Source organism: Lagopus muta, chromosome 1 (assembly GCF_023343835.1).
Source record: "Lagopus muta isolate bLagMut1 chromosome 1, bLagMut1 primary, whole genome shotgun sequence".
Classification (NCBI taxonomy): Eukaryota; Metazoa; Chordata; class Aves; order Galliformes; family Phasianidae; genus Lagopus; species Lagopus muta.
The window spans coordinates 107,843,693-107,864,609 of NC_064433.1; the positions used below are offsets into that span (position 1 = coordinate 107,843,693).

The window sequence follows — 20,917 nt, forward strand, 5'->3', positions numbered from 1 at the left end:
ACTTATTCTTCACTTTCTCTCAATAGATAAAGAACAGGTGTTGCAAAAAAAAAAAAAAAAAAAAAAAAAAAAGAGAGAGAGAGAGAGAACTGAGACTCTTGTAAGGCAAGAGAATTATCTGCAGGAGTGGAATGCAGGAAGTTGAAAACAAAGATCTGTGATGATTTAAGAAGTATACAGAAAATGTTTTCACAGGCAGAAAAAAAATACTTGGAATAAATCAATCTAGCTTTTAAAAAGTGAACACTCCAAGATTAAGTTCTAAAAGCTAAGAGCAAAACTGCATAAGAAAGTAGCTGAAAGCTTTATTGGCTTCTGATAAGCTTCTGCTCAGCTTCTTTCCCTCTGCAAGAGGGCAGTCAGCCACCCTAGACCACTGTTGACTGGTGATGCCTGTGACATGAGAAATCTTGCCTGTATACTGTTTTAGGGCCAAGGGAAGAACAACTTACCACGTTGTTGGTTTGAGTCCTCAAAAGAGCTCACTATGGGGTGGGCCAAAGGGCAGCAGCTCACATCATGCTGTACTCAGGCCAACATACGCCCATTTAAACATCAATCACATCAACATTCACCAAGTTTGCCTGAAGCTACTCCTTGTATACATTTGCAAAAAAGAACAAGATAAAGAGGCAAACTGATAATAAGCATACCACCACCCAAGCATAGCACATACCTCAGTGTGCAATATGGGAGCAGCAGTTTCTGAAAAGAGTAAGTTGTGAGCAGCCACCAATGCAAACAAGATACACAAGCAGGCTGGCGAGTGGGACAGAGTACCACTAAGAAATCTATGGGTGGTGGTCTCTCTCCCCACAGGTTTCAAGCACTAAGACAAGGAAGAGGCTGCCCCTGCTCACAGACTTGCTCTCTTTCTCCTCCTCCCTTCCAGGTGCAACTGTACACACCCCTGACCACCAGACTATGGCACTGGCAAATAGGAAGGGCAACTTAACCTGAAGACACTGAGCTGATATTAGCATTAAATCAGCACATTGAGCTTTAATCAAACAAACCAGCCAACCCGAATCCATTGAGAAGGTCAGGAAGAAAAGCTGGGAGAATGAAAGAGAAGCAGTCAAGGAAGCGTGACTGTTTCCCAGAAAGGACAATACATATGTCAGGCAGAACACCAACAATCTGACAAATCTGCTGGTACTACAGGCTGTTTCAGCATATCCCTGCAACAAAGAATAGAAATATTCAATGTCATGTTTAGAAAGGAAAAGAAAGTTAATCAAGTTTCTGTGCAAGACTTAAAACCAACAAGGTAAGAATTAAATGCTCCTCAAGACAGATCCACCTTTTTAATCCCCTAATAAAAAAAAAAAAAAAAAAAAAAAAAAAAAAAAAAAAAAAAAAACCCACCTATCACTACTTATTATTTTTAACTATTTGAAGGTAGGAAACCAGGCAAACTACTGTCCAGGTACTTTCAAAGCAGAGCTCCATTTACTTAAGAAAAGATTATATGCCCAAAACAGCAACAGCTATTGAGGATCCATCCTTTTCACTGCTATCAGTTTTCATATGAAAGCATCAGGGAAAACATGATTTAAGCAGGGAGTACCATTAACAAAGAAGAAAGTGTATTTTTGTATTCTGTAGGTTAGGAGAAGTTACCTCTTCCTCATTACCTTAGATTTGCTTCTCCAATGCAAATCAGTACTGACCTCTACTGCTAGATTATCAGCATGTGAATTTGCCAGGGAAAGAAAGTAAGGACTACTCAGTCACACAGAGATGGCATTTTCAACAGGGTGTGCATGTTGCAGAATATGAACTGCTCTGCATCTGTAATTCAGAAGAGCTAAGAATATTTACAGTCACCCAAAGGCAGGTTTGCCAGTTGGGCAGAGAAGGTATTCCCACCACACACATAAGGAGATGAAGTACAGACTATTTGGGAGCACCTCAATCTCCACAGCCATTTTGCCTGAATGTTCTTGCCCTAATCTAAGATCACTGTTACAAGGTTGATGTCTGTCTGATAAGGAAGATCACACAAAGGGCATTTTCCATAAAGAAAAAGAGTAGACATACAACTAGTTCACATGGAATACCTAGGCTGCTTTGCACACAGTTTAGCTTATTTTACAGTAACATCCTCAGGTCACAAGCTTAAGTAGCTTACCCAAGGCTAGGCAGAGTCCAAGGACCTGTCCACATGGGGAAACTCAGGAAATGAATCTGAAATTAAACTTTAAAGAAGAATGAGCTAAGCAGCAACCTAAGCTAGCACTTTCATTTAGAATTAGAGCCTTAATTCAGCTTAGCCTAATTCTTTCAGTTCTAAAATGGGTATGTTGACACAATCCCGCTTCCAGATCTATTTATCTGAATCGGTTGAAGGCATTACTGCCTCCAGCTACTCATCACTGCTTTCCAGATGGAGGTTTCTAACCCCACATGGCTATGACAGCAGAGTGATTCATGTGTGTGGTTCTGCTTACAGACAACTGTATCAGCTGCAATTTAGAACAGGAGGTTTGCATTAATCTGGCCTGTTACTGAAATAGAACGGGAGCATTCATATAAACCACTACTCTAGGGGTAACCTGCAGGGGTTATTACACCTCCCAGCCAGGCAGCAGTAGGCATCCATAGGCTGCAACTCCTTAAATCTGCACAGATGTTTACAGCATGAACATCTGCCCACAGTCTGGTTGGGGGACATAAGCAAGTGGGACAATTGCCTGAGATTTGACTATCCAAAGCAAAATCATGCATCAGAAAGCCAAGGGAGAAAGACAGATTAACAGGGTAGGACCGCTCGCAAAGAATGAGGCTGACATTATCAATTCATTGACAAGACATAGGTATTCTTCAACTATAAACCTGACAAGATCTCAATATTCAGTCACTGCTACACGGCTGTGCATTTAAGACCATACAAAGCTGCTTTACCGCCTGTTATGGATACTCATTTATGCCATCTTGTTTCATAGTTGATAATACAGTGTAACGTTAGTCATCTCACAGGTGAAACTGTTTGCTAAACAGGCTGAAAGAAGTAAAACAAGATGTTACAGGATTGCTATGAATCCCTGACAGCTTTTAAGGCAAACAAAGGGAGGAAGAGTGAAAACATCCTTTACATCCCTATTCCCTTTCTCTACCTTCCCACACCTGGGGTACAGCAAAGCCAAATCCCTCTAGACTGGTCTTGGCAACCTTATTTTCAATCTGTCTCGTACTTCCCCTGAGGAAAATTGAGGAGAGGAAGGAAGGGAGGGAGGGAGGATACACTACGCTGTTTTTTTGCTGTTGTTGCTTTTTTGGTGGTGGTGATGGGTTTTTTTTTACTGTAGAATGGAAAAAATAAAATAAAATAAAATAAAATAAAATATTAAATTTAGCATCTTTTTCCAAACTCAGCCACTGTTTTTCAGACAGCATCCTACCTCTGCAAAAATGGAGAGGTCAGTTAGCACATCTAGATATATAATACCTATTTATATTTAATACTGCCCAGAGAGGCTGTGCATGCCCTGTCCCTGGAGGTGTTCAAGGCCAGGCTGGATGGGGCCCTGGGCAGCCCAGTCTAGTATTAAATGGGGAGTTTGGTGGCCCTGCCTCTGGCAGGGAGGTTGGAGATTCATGATCTTTGAGGTCCCTTCCAACCAGGGCCATTCTGTGATTCTGATTCTGTGATTGTGTGAAATACCTCTGCTTCAAAAGTTGTTGTTTTTCTCCTCTCCTAGTCATGTGAAATAACCTAAAAACACAAGACCCCAAAGACAAAGAAAGCAATGTTGCTGCTAAGCATTTGCTTTGGAGAGGCACCAAGGTTATAAATTCTGTGTGTTCTGTGTTCTACACTCCTGACGGAGATTGTCTCGTACATGTAAAAATAAACCTGGATGAAAAGGAAAGAGAAAGTAAGTTGCAGAAGGAAAAACAACCTTCTCTCCCAGTCTCCCTCTCTCTCTCTCACAAACACACACGTTCCAATAGGTTCATATGCTCTGTAGTAGAGAGAGACTTCTGGACCAACGTATATTCCAGCTTTAAAAGTGGGAGAATTATTAGAAGATAGACTTAGCTGCATCACAGTTTTTGCCTTGGAAAATTGTGAATGAATCATGAGGTGCATATTTTAACAGAAAAACAGCTTGGATCCTTTTTTTTTTTTTTTTTTTTTTTTTTTTTTTTTTTTTTTTTTAATCCTTAGAAATATTCAGTACATCTAGCAGGAAACATACGTATTTCTCATCCTATTCAGTAGGAAACAAAAAGCCCACTCCTCTGTTTCCTAATGTCAAAGGGAACTTTTGTGCTTTTAAAACAGAAAATCCATTAGGTACGGGAAAAGGCAAGAGCTTCATATCACGCTGCAAACATGAACGCTTAAGCACAAGGCATTCAGGCGATGGAAATGCATTCAGAGCGTTTAGCGCACAGGATTAATCGAATTATAATTTAATCATCTGATCAAACACTAATTAGCATAATCACTTGAGGGGAAAAGCTGCTAGAGGAACAGACGAAGAAACACCTTGAGCACCCAGCACATTTTAATGACGAGAGATCATGCACAGATTTATTTTTTTCCTTCGTAAAACGCAATGGAAATTGTGGTTTGCAGTGCTGAAGGAGCAGTTTCAGTACTCCTGGATCACACACAGTTCTCCAGTATGGAAGATGCTTAAGATGAATCTGCAAACTATAGCTTATTCAGATGCAACCAAAAATGCTCCGCTGTCCTTTGCCAGATGAAGACTTGAGCATAAGCCCACATTTTAGCCAACAGTGTTTCCATTATAATCATCCCTTGCTGCCTCCCCCAAGAGTTTCCCACGTTAATGTTTAGGTCACTTAGATGACCTTCAGAGATATGACAAAGCATTAATGTTCTTTTGCAAACCATGTTTGAAGTAATTAGTCTAAACCAGCACTACTGGGCTTTTTGGCTTAGGGCAGGGAAGAATAGGAAGAAAAAGAGATATTAAGAGAACTGTTCTGGCTAATATTGTCTAGATTTCCTGGTAAAATCACATCGCCATTCAAAAACAAAAATCTGAGCAGACCAGAAAATTATCCTGATCTGTACCCAAACAATCAAAGCAATCAAATGACACTTCTGTCTGGAGATTAAACAGAAAAAGAGATGCATGGGCAGAGGGAAGCCAGGAAGATTGTGTGGGAAGGAGGGAGGGAGGAAACAGAATGGTGGGGGGAAAAGATCTTAGGAGGTGTCTTTTGTTTGAATTTCTACGTAATTGAATCATTCTTTAAAATAACCTTTTATCTTTTCAAATAGATTTCTCTTCCAGATGCTAAAAATATTTAAACATGATGAACTGCAACGTTTACAGATGAAATTGGACAAAAATTCCTTCAATATTATACAAGAAATCAAAATGATGAGCTGCTTGCTTACATTTTAAAAATGCCAGATCATACAGGCTCAAATATGAGCTAAATTAAATTGATTATTCTGCTGTTACAAAGCTACACTAATAACCCTTCAGCCTTCTAGGAATGACTGCACATTAGTAACACAAGGTAACCAATTAAGGCACAGGGCCAGTTTGACCTAGGATTTCTCTGCACCGGGCACCTTGTTACCTGCAATCAGTGTGCACAGCCTGGAAACTCTCACAACTGTAGTATGCAGCTTTCCACTGCAGGTGACATTTCCAAAAAAACAACAACCCAGAAGTGACAGATCAACAGTATACCACTTTAAGGCACTGTCATGCTTTTAATAAGAAATGTGACTGGTAGATGAATTAATAACAGGAAATAAATTAGTTTCTCACTAGCATAAAGGTAGAACAACCATCCTACAAGCGTTGCCAGCTCAAAGAAAGAGATCATATACCAGCATACATGGCCTCCATTTAATTAAAATGTAATTTTACTAAAAAATAAAAAAATTCATCATTTTTAAAATATCTTAAGCTGTTCTACTGTTCTACTGTTTAGCTGTTCTACTATCCAGCATGTTTTTTTCTAAGCCATAACTTAAAAACAAAGCCAGGAGATTCTGCCTCACCTCACGAAAACATGCAATATAACAAAATGGCAGCGGAGCAACACAGAGCTAGTAACACAAATCACACAAATCTGAGACGGTGCCATGGTCAGAGACAGGATGGCACACGAGATAACCACCACCACCTATACTAGGGACATGGTTTAGCACTGGACTTCTAGCGTAAGTAAATACTTGGTCTTATCATAGAATCACCATGGTTGGAAAAGACCTCCAAGATCATCCAGTCCAACCATGTATCTCCCACCAGTATTTCCCCACTAAACCATATCCCTCAGTACAACACCTAAATGCCTCTTGAACACCTTCAGGGATGGTGACACCACCACCTCCCTGACAGCCTGTTCCACTACCTCACCACTGATTCAGAGAAGAAATTTTTCCTCATGTTCAAAAGAATCTCTCCTGATGCAATTTGAGGCCATTCCCTCTTGTTCTATCACTAGTTATGCAGGAGAAGAAGCTGACCCCCACCTCACCAATAACGTCTCCTTCGAGCCTCCTCTTCCCCAAACTGAACAATCCCAGTTCTCTCAGCTCCAGGCTTGTGCTCTAGACCCCTCACCAGCTTCATTGCTTCTCTGGACACACTCCAGGGCCTCAATGTCTTTCTTTTATTGAGGAGCCCAAAACTGAACACAGCACTTGAGGTGTGGCCTCATCAGTGCTGATAACAGGGGGACGATCACCTCCTTGCACCACCTTGGCACACTGCTGACCCATGTTCAGCAGAGCGTTGGCCAACACCCCCAGATCCATTCTTTCTATACAGACTTCCAGCAACTCTACCCCAAGTATTGACTGGAGCCTTGGCCTGTTGTGGCCAAAGTGCAGGATCCGGCACTTGATCTTGCTGAACTTCATCCTATTGGCTTCAGTCCAGCAATCCAGACTGTCCAGATGTCTCTGTAGAGCATTCCTACCCCCTGGAGGATGAACACTTCCAGCCAACTTGGTGTTGCCTGAAAACTTACTGAGGGTGCTCTCAATGCCCTCATCCAGGCCATCAATAAAGATATTAAACAGGACAGGCCTCAGTACTGACGCCTGGGAAGCACCACTCATGATCTGTCACCAGTTGGATTTAACTCCACTTACCACCACTCTCTAGGCCCTTCAGGCCTGTTCCTTACCCAGCAGAGTGTACCTGTCCAAGGTATGGTCTGCAAGCTTCTCTACTATGGGAGACAATGTCAAAGGCTTTGCTGAAGTCTATGTAGACTGCGTAACAGTCTTGATGAACTCACCAACATACCTGATTTTGTGATCCCACCAAACCCCTTTGTAAACCTTTCCCCCTGCTGCTCTCTGGAAGGGCAGCAGTCCTGAGCCAAGTGGCAGCAACCTCCGATCATATCAGCAGAATAGCTCCCCATTTCTTCCATTTTCTAATCTTACGAGAGCAGCAGCTCTGTGCCATGTCATAATTCTTTCAATCTCCACTAGCTAGCTTTTTTATATGTACTAATGATCTTCAATGAAATTCTCTCAGCACAAGGCCAAATGCACTGGCCTTCAGAAATGCCAGAGCTTAGGTAATCAGACAACTTTAATCCCCTTCTCCAATGTGTGTTCAAATCAAGGACTGAAAGCAATGGGGATGATATGGGGAAAGAGTAATTACATTATATAGAGGTAAAACATGTCATTTTGTTGTCTTTAAACACAGCTGAAATATAAACACTATGTAATGATCCAAACTTCTCAAAATTTCTCAAAAGTAAACAGTGAACAGTTACTATTATGGAGCTGGAAAAAAATATTTTCGAAAACTCATTAGCTCCCTTCGTAATTAGTAAAACTCAGTGTTTTTTCTGTTCTACAAAAACATATTTTGAAATGCAGTAAGAATGCTGTAATTACTTTTATCCACTAGGACTAACTTTTGAACATAATGTGCACTGAACTGCTATGGCTACAGTGCCTTCAGATGGGCCTCTCTTTTCCTCTGCACTGCCTTCACATTTGAATCACAAAATCAGATAATGGCTTAAGGTTGGAAGGGACCTCAAATCCCACCCACCCCAACCCCTGCCATGGGTAGGGCTGCCCCCCATCCAGCTCAGCCGCCCAGGGCCCCATCCAACCTGGCCTTGAGCGCCTCCAGGGATGGGGCACCACAGCTTCTCTGGGCAGCTGTGCCAGCACCTCACCACCCTTTCTCAGTGAAAGATTTCCCCCTGACATCTAATCTAAATCTCCCCTGTTTTAGTTTAAAATCATTTCCTCTTGTCCTATCACTATCTACTCATGTTAGAAGTTGATTTCCCTCTTGTTTATAAGCTCGCTTTAAATACTGGAAGGCTACAATGAGGTCTCCCTGGAGCCTTCTCTTTTCTAGGCTCAACAAGCCCAGCTCTCTCAGCCTTTCTTCCTAGGAGAGGTGCTCCAGCCCTCTGAGCATCTTTGTGGCCTCCTCTGGACTCACTCCAATGGCTCCAGATCTTTCTCATACTGGGGAACCCAGGCCTGGACTCAGTATTCCAGATGAGCCACACAAGGGCACAGCAGAGAGTTAGCTATTGGTCACTAGCTAGGACATACAAACAGGCCTCTCCCTCTGTCACCAGAAAAGCAAACTCATCTTGAATGCATGTGGCACTTTACCAATGCATTTACCACTTTACCATATCTCTCCGAAGTTGCACTGCTCCACATTAACACACAAACTGAAGGTGAAAATCAGGGAAGAAAGAAATGAGTTTGGTCAGGATTTTACTACCAGACTAGGATAGATGGCAAAAGGCTAAAAGACAAGGCCTTAGGAAAGCAAACAATCAACAAAAAATCCTCATTCCTTACTTCAAGCTGTGATCCCACCATATCTGTGAAGTTGTCCTCTGTATGCAGTGACCACCAAGACCCTGCAGCCTACGAGGGCCCAAGGAGCAGGGCCTGTGCTTGGGCACACATGATGAGCAGTCCCCGTTGTGCTAAATCTGCTTGCAGCCTCCTCCAGTGCAACAGCAAATCACAACTGCCAGAGCTCTTCAGAAAGTCTGACAGCTCAGCTTCTTTTTTTGAGGATTAATTATCTCCCTCCTGCCCAATAAAGCAGCTCAGCTCCTCTCTCCTTTGCTCAGATGGGACTCACACCTCCTGCCCTACAGCTGTACTGACATTCACAGGATTGCTTTTTGTCCTTGATCTCCCTCGCTTCTTCAAATCCATCTGTTGTCTCATTTGATAAACTTTTAGGGACAGGAGGAATATTTTCACTATCCAAATAAATACAAATAACTACAAAGATAATGAGGGAGAAAGGACTGTTGGCCTCACATTAAGCCTAAATCACAGCTGAAACAGCATGAGCAGATATAAACTGTAGAAAAACCTAAGTACAGGTAGGCGGAGGGCACAAACACAGTCACAAAGGCAGACCTATATGGAGCACCTGTTTCCTCCCTGGCAAAGACCAGGAGACAGGATGGGTCATGGGGTTCAGCACTGGAGAGACCAAAGGCCACAAGCTGTAGAGTACCATACCCACAGCTCTTGCTTGCAGGGGAGCAGGATCAGTGTGCCTTCCCCACTGCAGACCATGAAGCACAGAGACTTCAAAGCCACTCACAATAAGGAGCCCAGTTCAGAGTTGGTTTGTAGACACTGTTCTCCTGCTGTTCAGGGGTTCAGGCTTTGAGTGCCTTTCCTCTTCTCATCACACCTCTTTCAATGCTGTCTAGATCTCTATGAAGTCCAAAGCTCTCCTTTTTCCTTTTCTCATCCTACCCACTAAAAATCCTGTTCAGACCCTTTTCCTTACCTCCCCCTTAAGAATCCATTTTTCATTTTATATTTATATATGTATACACACATATAAAGCCAAAACAAAAAAGCTCCAGCCACATCTGATGTCACAGTAAAACACAGCAAGCACTTCTCATCACCCAAGTCCCACAGTGAATTGAGCCTTATTTTCTTCACTTCCCTTTCCACCTTGCAATGGTAAATATCTGTTCTCTGGAATGCCTACACAAAGCAGTTGTCAGAAACACTGTCAGAGTTGAGGAGGAACCTTTGAGAGTCACACAACAAAAATAGGAAGAAAGGCACAAAAGGAAGCTTCCAAAATATGTACAGCTGAAAGCATGAACTAGTATAATGCAGATCATTACTCTAGACTTCTAGGATCACTGTATTATGCCAAAAGCTTTACTGACATGCCTAGGCAACGTGGACTTCTGTGAGCGTCTTACAAGCTAACTACTTCATACCATGACATAGTAATGTCTGGCTGCATGCTTTTCAACTGCAGTTGCAATCTAAACTGCGGTTCAACTCTCTTTTCCAGAATGCATGAACTGTTTTTATTCCACAGAAAAGCAACCTAGTGAGAGGAAAAGAGTAGAGTCACCTGTAGAATGTGCTGTCATGTAAAACATTCTAGATTATGAACCACACTAAACCTTTCTGTTAAAACTGAAGTCTAGAGCCTTGTTTTTGTGAATGACATCTTTTCCACCAAATCAGAGAAATGAGAATCAGCTTTTCAGAAGAAAAAAGTCAAGGACTTCCCCTGTCCTTAGGTCAAGACAGAAGTCTAACAGCCTGCCACACATCCATCTTTTAGTTTTCGCAAGACTGACTTTATGCATTCAGGAGGTTTTTTTGCCCAAATCAGGACCAAAATCCCAAATATCAACTGCTACACTGAAAATCCCAAGGACTTCCTTTATGCTTTCAGTTTCACTTTAAAAAAAAAAAAAAAAAGATTTCTAGTGAACTAAACAATCATGCATGTGGGTTTAGCAAAAGCCAGAGCTTGCATTCTGTCATCTCTTTCCTGTGATCTGGAAAAAAAGCAAGTGATCAAGCAGCATCTCAGTGCACTCAGATCCTACCATGATTCTTTCAGTCCGGCACACACTTTAACAACAACATCTGGCTTCCTCCAAGCCTGTGCATTTCACTGTCCCATCTAGCCTTCCCTGCCGGGTTAAACAAGACCTGTATGTGAAAGTCTTGTACTTAGTAATTGAACTCCATACTACTAAATCTCTCAGAGACTGAACAACACGTTATCACAAAAGTGTTTCTGAAGAGCAGAACTGAAAATATGCAAAGGTAAACCCTTTCTTCCAAGACAACTTTCAGCAAATCATTTAATTCTGTGGCACCTATAAAGTGGGACCACTCAAAAATGGAGGAGGCAAACAGTTTTAGCATAAGTGACCGCCTGACAAAACCATATGCAAGAATTTCATGCAAACAGATTTTTATACAAACAGAGCAGCCCAATGATCTTATCTACAAGATCACTGTGAGCAGATTACATAGATAAATGACTATTTGAAGCCACTGTGCAACATAACTATATACCAGTTGTACTAAAAGATACGTGGTCCTTTCAGGATCATTTTCCTGAAATTTTCCTGATATTCTTAAGAAATTGGAGGGGCTCCTCAAAACTTTCTCAAAAAATTTCTTCAGATGACAGGAGGTTACTGAGAATAATTTTTTAGCCTAGTACAAACAGAAATCTTAAGCCATAAATCTTCATGGGATTACCATGTGATTAATTAGAAGAAAATAGCATCCACATACTTAGACAGCAGAACAAGTGCCAGAAATTTCATACACAGTAGCTTTTAAGCAATGACAAACAATATATGAATATAGATATAGATATCAGAAGGAACTGTATTCCCGACATACCAGACTTAGATCCCCACGAGCAGAATGGCTGGTATTTTGCTCTACAGTGGCACGCACATAAAGGCTTTGAATATTAATCTGTTAAACAATTTCTCAGGTGAGACACTTCCATTTCCTCATCCACACCCTTGCATCTCCTGCACTGACAAGCACCAGGAAGCTATTTTCGGACAGGCTCTTGGGCCATGTGTTGGCCTGTGCAGGTTCCATCCATCTGGAAGCTTCAGTAGGAGCACATCAGCAGAGCAGCTTGGGTCACCAGGCTGCTCCCTCCTTCAATTACCAGTGAGCTCCAGGGAGGCTGGTGTTTACTATGGAGGTGACTCTCAAAGCCTTTGCATTATAACATTTCTTTCTATAAATAAGATTGCTGGCTCAGTCCTAAATCTTATTCCCTGCCTTCTAAGTAAAAATAGCTTGAACAGGAAGACTTGTTCATCTCTGTCATCCTGTCTGTCCATTCATTTACTTTTCTTCCCTTCCTCGATATACATCATCATATCATCACATCTGTTGCCCACTCCATTCTGTTAAATGTAGATTAGTGAACTCTAGTTTTGCTTTTTCCAATGAATATCCCAATATTCTAACAGACCAAAAAGAAAAACCAAACCTCATTAGATAAGAAAAACTTATTAGTCAACAGCAGTATTTAAAAAAAAAAAAAAAAAAAGTGATTAAAACCCAGATTGGAAAAGAACACTAAGACCATCTGGTCCAACTGTCAGCCCACCCCCACCACACCCACTGCCCACGTCCCTCAGTGCCACATCCATACGGCTCCTGAACACCTCCAGGGACGGTGACTGCACCACCTCCCTGGGCAGCCTGTGCCACTGCATCACTGCTCTTGCTCAGAAGAAATTGCTAAGAAGAAATGTTTCCTTGTATTCATCCTGAATCCATGGTTTGTTCTTAAAGAGGTTCTCTTCAGCATTCTGTAATACTGTGTTGTGATAGGTTTTTATAAAATATACCTTATGTCTTTTGTGTTGTGTTTTTTTTTAATAGTAGTTGTTTAAAGAAATGCACATGAAGACTGATAAGGTTCTTCTGAATAAATTTTGAATGAATTTTAATTTCATTGATTTCACAACAAGTTAAAAGAAAAGGAAGTGCTGCTTAAAAAGGATTGTGAAATATCTCAAACTATATTGTGAAACAAGTAATTTAACTGCATACACCTACACATTCACCTTGAAATAATTGAGTATTCTGATCTAAAGCCCTGCACTGCTTAAATGGATTTTTTTAAATATTTTTCATTTCAGTAACTCAAAAGAAATAATTTTTTTTTAAAAAAAAAGAAAATCCAATAATTGTACCTTAGAATAATAAAGGTGAATGTAACGATTTTTTTTTTTTTTCTGCCATCTGTAGCCCTTAAAGTGAAAGTTGGAATTCATGCATTCCCCAGTGTAAAATCTGAAAAAGCCCTAGGCTGACAGACTGAGCCATAGTGTGCTCCAATTGAAATCAGAGGCTAAATGAGCAGTACATCTGAAGAGGCCCTGATTCTACACATTCACTAGAAGAAACTGAAGGGAATGGAAATAGCTCTAACCTACCCAATTTGCTCCTCGATTCAGTTCTCAAACTCCCTCCCTCCCCCAAGGACATTTAGTTTCATAGCTTTTTGCTTGTTATCTTTTCAGTGTTTACTGAATAGGTAAAGGAGATTATTTTCACACTCCAACCATCGCTGCCCCTGAGAAAACAGCATATTCATGAGCACACTGATCCAGGCAGAGACACAAAAAGTTAAGGTCCAACCTGAGCACAGCTGCTGCTGTAATCAGAGCCTTGCGCAAACTCATGTGCTGGAGGAACTTTCCGGATCAGCAGCTCATTAAAATCCACAAGATAATCTCATTTAATGGTAAATTTTACTTCTGATTAAGTTTACTTTTGGGGACAAACAAAAACTGAAACCAGTTTGCAAACTTTTCTGGATGCAGCACCATTGAAGCGACGCTGCTGAAATCAGCAAGAAAGGAAAACAGTGCAGAGCTGTGAGTTGTTTAACGGGGTTTATGGTTTTATCACTTGGAGAAATAAATTTAAACTGTTACCAAGAATACTTACACTGTCACACACATCTGCTATTCAGTCCCTATGGAAAGGAGGCACAGCATCCACGAGTTAAAAGTTCGGTGACCACTTGAAAAAAAAAAAAAAAAAAAAAGAAAGAAAGAAAAAGAAAAAACGATGCAGACAAAACCCCTCCTCTGGGCACGGTGCACTTGCAGCGCTTGTCAGAAACGCCGCCAGACTCGTGTGGTTTGCTGCCCACTAGTGTTGTGCGGCTGCTCACTAGCGCCGGCTGGCACCGTTCGGCACAGCGCTCCCCACAGCCCGACTCCATCTCTCCCTGAGCACAGCCTGGGCCGAAGGGGAGGAAAAGCTTATTTTGAAATGGAATAGAGATCTCCAATGCACTCCGCTTTCTCAACTACCGCAAATTTCTCTGTGTGGCATCGGTGATGAACTAACAGCTGTTTGTAGCTAGGGTTCCACCGGATTGCAAACACAGTCGGCTTTGCTGTGCCATCCACGAATACACAGTGAGCTCAGTGCTGTCTGCACCTGCAGTGACATTTCTCCTCATTTGAGGTGAGGGTTTGGCTATGAGATTCTACATAAGCTATGCACACAGCACAGCATGTTTCTACAAGGACTTGAGAGACCATTTGCTCTCTTCCTTAAATATTTCTTTTCTGACACCGAGTCACCATTTTCTTTGGAGAGTGCCACTGGCACCTCGCTGCCCTCCCCGCTCCTCCTCCAGCTAACCCTGCTCCCAGCTCTGTGCTGAGCTCCTTTCTTTGTGCTCTGCTGCACTATGAAAGCCTGTATGGCTGGGCATAGTGGGCGAAAAGGGACGGGTACGCTTTGGACTTAAAGATTCAAACAAAAAATTGCTTAAGGGGGAATTTATTTTTCATACTATCCGTACTGCATTGATCATCTCTTGATGCTCCCTTCATTTCGGCAGAACAGCACCAGGCACTCAGCACACAAGAAACACAGCCAGAAAGAAGCCTGCAAACAGGTTCAGCACACCTGTGCCAAGAATTAAACCCTGCTGAATGATACTCATTTTGGAGCAGGACACCCTAATTCTGAGCTAACTTTATCACAGTAATTACAGTCAGGAGATTTGAAGGAGACTGCTCTCCTATTCTGCTCTCCCTTCTGACAAGGAAATGCCCTCTTCCTGGCTGTGACCAGGCTACAGCAGACCTTCTCCACCAGTGCTGTTTAATGGATGCACATGCCCCTGGAACACGTAGGTGCAGAAACACGGAAGGCAGCACAGGTACAGCAATCCTGAAGGTAACTCCAGGTACTGCTCAGGCTTGTAGCTGAGCATGACTCAGGTTTTCCAAGTGGTGAATTCAGCTGCACAGCTCCCACTGATGCCTGTATCGCCCCATGCACACACCAAGGATGCAATGCATTTCTGGTTAACAGTACCTGTTTACCTGTATTTTAAGAAACTCACAGCTCTGACCGTCTGAAGCCTTTATAAAATCGAAGAATTTTAACAGGGTATTTGGGAAGGTTTTGTCTCAGGTTCCAGAAATACTAATTGGATGTAACAGCATGTCAGTGTTTTATTGTCCCCAGAAGGAAGCTGCTTTACAGACATGAAGCCTACCCAGTAACACCATTCATATCTAATTTGACAAAATGCATTGTGCTGAGTGACTGCAGGGAAATATGGGGGCCAAGCTTGCTATTGTTATTCAGAGAGTTTCCATTACCTTCAGTGGAAATACAGCCCAAGATGACAACTACAGGGTTAAACCTACAATGTGTGAATTTTTTTTTTTAAGCTATCTCCCAGCTCAGAAAGGGGAAGAAAAAAAAAAGAAAAAAGACAAAAAAGAAAAACAGAATACAAACATGAACAATACAACATTTTTAAATTAAAGACAGAATGAGATGACATGGTTGAAAACCAAGCATACATGTTCCTGTGCTTCAAGCTAACATGGCATGGCTTTATAAGGAGTTCAGAAAAGGCAATGGTAGAAGCTTCAATAGTACTTCCCCCCCCCCCCCCAAACACTAAGATATAGTCATAAAAGAACACAGCCTCTCACACAATGGAGTTCAGATACCGATATAGATAGAATAATGAAAATAAATATATATGTGACATTTCTATTTATATACGCAGTCATTTCCTTCAAGAAGATACATATCTGATATGACACTGCATTAAAACCTGAAGTCCTTTAAAAATACTGCTCTCTGACTCGTGACTCTGATCCGGTAGTTTAAATTAAATAAGGCTTGAACCACTTGGCTTTGTTTATTAGCAGCACTTAACATGAAGGTAGGCGCCATGTTCAAAATTTGCCTTTAGAAAGGTCCTGAATACATACACATTTTGACATCAGGAATGATGTCAAAACAGAAACATTCAAGTTTGCAAAGGATTACTGACCCATCCATTAAGTATTCTGTTTTTATCTTAAAGTGCCATCATATAGCAAGGATTTTATTTTAGTAACCTGGGTCCACAAGCATGTAAACGTTGCCGTGTGGCACTACAGAATCTACGCAGATGGACAGATCATTTACATTTTGTACTGCTGGAAACAGAAAAATACTTGGAATGCAAATTTGTGTCCGCCTTTGGTCCAAAAACACAAGGATACTGAAAGAGAAATTGCTATTGACTTCATAAATTAGGAGTAAGTGAGAGCAATTTTCATACCACTTCAACCTTACAAAGCAAAAATCATTCTGATTTTCAAAACCTTTTGGGTGAGAGGGAGACTGCCTAACTTAGATCGTGTCATTTATAGCATCAGTACAGCAGACATAAAAACATATGCCTCTTCTTTCTGGGAAAAAAAAAAAAAAAAAAAGAAAGAAAAAAAAAGAAAAAGAAGAATGTAAGATTTCTGGACAGACGCTGGGTTCCTTTCTATGCAAATTGAGGTTTAACAGAATAGCACTGGTGAAAGAACACACTTTTGGACTGATTCTGTCTCACTAATAGCAGATCTCTCCATCTGAGGCATCTGCCTCAAAAGGATGGAGAAAGGATGGAGTGCTGCCTGATGACAACAAATACATAACTGCAATTAAATAAATAACCCCTTAACATCAGAACTTGTTGCAGTCGTCTCACTATGAGATGAAATGCCAAAAAAAAAAAAAAAAAAAAAAGAAATTCAAGCTTAAAATTTGGGGATTTTCAATCATTCTTCATTTGGCAATACTCAGAACATGAGAATATTTTAAGATAGCTGCAAACACATGCTTAAGATTCACCTCCTGATTTATGACCTATCCAGCTAGCTGCGCTGGACTGGCCATGCCTGTCAATGCATTTTCTCATCCAGCGTATACTTAAGGAGATGTGAAGGCACCCTCAGCCACCATCCATTCCTCACCTTCTGCCACAGGCTCAATTATTCGTATCTTCCAGAATAACCTTATACTTTTGCCCCGTGCTTCTCTCCCATCCATTCAATACAAGAAACATTTTCCCCTCACACCTGCTTTGCCTGGAAACGGTGTGTTTAATCTTTCTGTTTTAACTGTCAGGATGTTATGTGTTGCAGGCAATGCTATGTGCTCAAATCTGAGAAGTAGGCAATGGAATGGAATAGCAGGAATCACGCACTATGACATAACTGGTTTTCTGTCCCTAAAACTGCACTGCTAACATAGATCTTAATAAAAGTTACGCAATTTAAACACGTTTTCCCACAACAGCTTTCAGGCACACATACCCAAGTGTTCCAAAAGACCCCCATCCACTATTTAAAAGATAAAACCCAGGAGCTACATAAAGTGTATGTGAAGCAGCCTGCAGAACGAAGAGAAAATAAACAGGTCAGGTTTACCCTTCTCACTTCTCCCTTCCAATTTCCCCCCGCTAACTTTATAATTGACTCTCTTCAACATTTGCAGATGATGTCATGCTTAGCCGTGCATATTTTTACATAAGTGAACAAGGAGAAAAAAAAAGAAAAAAAAAAAAAAACTACACCACTGAGCAAGTAGCGAAACGTTGAAAAGAAAATCATTCAGAAGTCTCAAATTTAAATAAAGAAGAAAAAGAAACGGTCAGGCGAAAGCATGGAAGGACGAAACACCGAACGTCAAAGGCAGAAATCTCTCGGTGCGAACGCTCAGGATGCGATTCCTCCCACCGGTCTCCGCGCACTCGGACGGACTGACGCGGCACTTAGCGAAATTCCGCACTTTTCCAGGAGGAAGGGCAGCACGAGCGCTCCGTGCCCGCCCGACAGCCCCGGTTCGTGCCGCAGGAGGAGGCGCGGCGGCGCGGGTCGGCTCGGGGCTGCCCCTCCGCGAGGTGAGCGACTTTCAATGACCGCCGCGCGGCTTCGCCCTCCTCCCGCCGGCACGGACAGCACAAAAGGCATAACCGCGACCCGCTCCCCTCCCCGGCCGCCAGGAAGGCAGGGAGCCCCGCGGTGCCGGCAGCGCTCACCGTGCGAGATGCTGTGGAGCAAGGCGACGGCCAACATCCACATGCCCCCGCCGCTCCCCCTCGCCCGCCGCGCCCACGGCCGGGCCGGAGCCTCCAGGCAGCGCGCACCGGGTCCGGCCGCCTGGGCCGGGGGCTGCTGGCAGCCTGCGGGGCCGCCGGTCCGCGCAGCGAGCGCTCAGCCCCGCCTGCAGCCCCGCGGCTCCGCCGACGCTCGCCGCCCGGCTCTCGGGCGGGGGAAGAGGCGGCCGGCGGCGGGGGCGGGCGGCGGGGGCGCGGCGCCCAGGTGCGTCCTCGGCGCGGGGAGACGCCCGCGGGGCCGCGCAGGCAGGGCCACAGGTGAGCGGCTCCTCCGGCGCCGGCACGGGAGCATCCCCGGCGGCGGCCGGCCCCGAGCCCCCAGCCCCGAGCCCGCGGCCGGCCGGCTCCTCACGCAGCACCCGTCGGCCCGGCGGCAGGCGGGCGGGTGGCCGGGCACATCGCTCCTCTGCTCTGCTGTGCTCTGCTCTCTTCTGCTGCGCTCTCCTCTGCTCTCCTCTCCTCTGCTTCGCTCTCCTCGCTGCTAAGCTCCCCTGCTCCCCTTCAGTGGCAAAGCCAGCCCCGCTCGCTCCCTGCCCTCTGCAGTCTTAAAGCAGCACCAAGTCTCCGCGGCGAAAAAAAAAAAAAAAAAAAAAAAAAAAAACAAGACCAATAGAAGAACGCAGCGGAAGATCCTGCCTTTCAATAGTTGGCTGAACTGCGGCCGTTTGCCATCAGCTGAGTTGTATGTGACTAATGTGGTGACACGTCGGGTGGGGGGGACCGGAGGAGGGGGCCCTTCTGGAAGGTCACAGCCCTGACAGGCGAGCGCAGCCGGGGATGGACTGGGAGTCTGCAAAACTGAGAGGGGGAAAAACATCGACATTGCCCACTGCTTACAGTTCAGCCATTCATGTGTTTCTTTTTCTGTGGTAACAAATTCTTCCCCCCTGTAGAGAGACTGCAATTTACTCTTTCTCTACCCAAAGCATTTTCTGCATCTATTCTTTCTTTCATGATGTAAAGGCTGGTCTAACAAGGATAAGGGGAGGGGGGAAAAAGTGAAAATATATTAAACGAAAACAGCTGGAAAAAAAATAGATCAATATACTGAAATACATAACAGCATTAGGGCTACTCTGAGCTAAAGCCATAAGATGAAAAGCATACACAGTAAAGCCCTAAAGCATCTCAACCCACAGAACCCCCATGCAGTACCAAGCAGGATAACCTTCCATTTAGGGGCCTTTATAGGACATCACCATATAGGGGTTAGTAACAGATCTCTAGAATCCATGGAGTCAACATCATTAATTTAAAAATACATAAATAAACATTATGTACAAGCAGAGGTAGCCATCCTTACAAAATTCAATCTTATTTCTCCACAGTGCAACCCAAGAATGGATGCCCCTCCATAATACGTTGGGTGAACATAAGCAGAGAGTTCAGCAAGACAGCCTGATAGGAAGGAAAAATCAGTCTGAAGCCATTTCTAAAGACATAATAGAACTGACCAAAATGACCTTGCAAAGCCCCATACAAGCCTTCCATTCTAATTCTTGAGAAAACCAAAGTTAGAACTGAAACACGGCGAACTCCATTACGGATGTGCCCTGCACCACATTTTGACTGGGATGTCAGCCAGAAGGCACTGAAGCCCCAAAGTCAGAGAGCTGAGACCATCGCCAGGCATGAAGAGCTGCTCATAGCTGCCCTCAAGGCAAAAACGTAACCAGGAAAGTAATTCAGTGAGAAAGAATAGCTGATGCTTATAGGAGAACATTAAATAAATACATAAAAATAAAAGAAAAAGTACAAATGTACTGAGGAAAGGAGAAAGTTTAAAAAAAAAAATGCTTTTACCAGAAGTGAAGCTCTGTTAAAAATGACAATTATTTTAAATCTCTTTGCTTAGAAGAGAGCTAGTGAGAAGCAGAAATGCCTAAGTATTCATCTGAGAGTGTTTTGGAGAAGTTCTTGCAGCTCTTTCAGAATTGCTTTGTTTCCCATTTTGAAGCCCATCAAGCTTTGGGCTTAAAAGATGCAGTGTTATACCACACAGAATAAATATACCTTCTTATACCTTTCTACCTCCTTTTCTCATCTGCCTAACTCTGGAAGCCTTTGATAAACTTCAGTTTCATTTCAGGAATTCTAAGTGAATTTCATTAAGTTTCAAGGTATTTTAAGCACTAACAGCAGACAAAGTAAGCCTAATTGATTTCTTCGTGGTTCTGAAAGGCAAGAAACCAACTTTCAGTGGGTATAGGACTTTTTTTTTTTTTTTAAGCCACCAGCCAACTACGCAGTATATTCATACGTAGCTCTGAGCTAGATTTAAGGAAGGGAAGGCTGGACACACTATGGCATGAAAGCAGGGTTCACTAGTTCTGCTGCACAGCAAATAACTTGACAGAAAACAAAACAAAATTAAGCAATCTGTCCAAGTGGAGAAATGGGACTATATGATAACTTCCACTCAGAGTACATGCAGTCAGTCAGAATATCATCTTTCAAGTCTGAAAAATCAAGGATGACCCAGCATCAATTGCAAACAGGGTTATTCAGGGTCATCAACTCAAAAGAGTCCTTTCTATGGTTTTCTATATGAATAAATATGAGCGATATTATCCAGATTAGGTGGATGGAAATTGCTGAGTTCTTCCTAAAACAAATTCAAATAATTTTCCAGCAAGATAACTCATTTAGAATTTGCACGTAATTATATCTTCTCTGGGAAAATAATAATAATCCCATGCAAT

The 20,917-nt window shown here is 42.8% G+C and overlaps 1 protein-coding gene across 6 annotated transcripts in view; it reads right to left on the bottom strand.

Moving 5' to 3' along the window:
* Positions 1-20,917, bottom strand: part of DSCAM (DS cell adhesion molecule) — a 461,629-nt gene that overhangs the window by 428,489 nt on the left and 12,223 nt on the right. The window contains exon 1 of one of the 6 annotated variants that reach the window (XM_048966692.1): positions 18,138-18,218. The exons of 4 other annotated variants lie outside the window; for them this stretch is intronic. In XM_048966692.1, the coding sequence (XP_048822649.1) occupies positions 18,138-18,180 (43 nt within the window). In that variant the 5' untranslated portion in view covers positions 18,181-18,218. Of the gene's footprint in view, positions 1-17,070; positions 17,361-18,137; positions 18,219-20,917 lie in introns of those variants that run through there. One more of the 6 variants, XM_048966676.1, reaches the window with a different exon arrangement.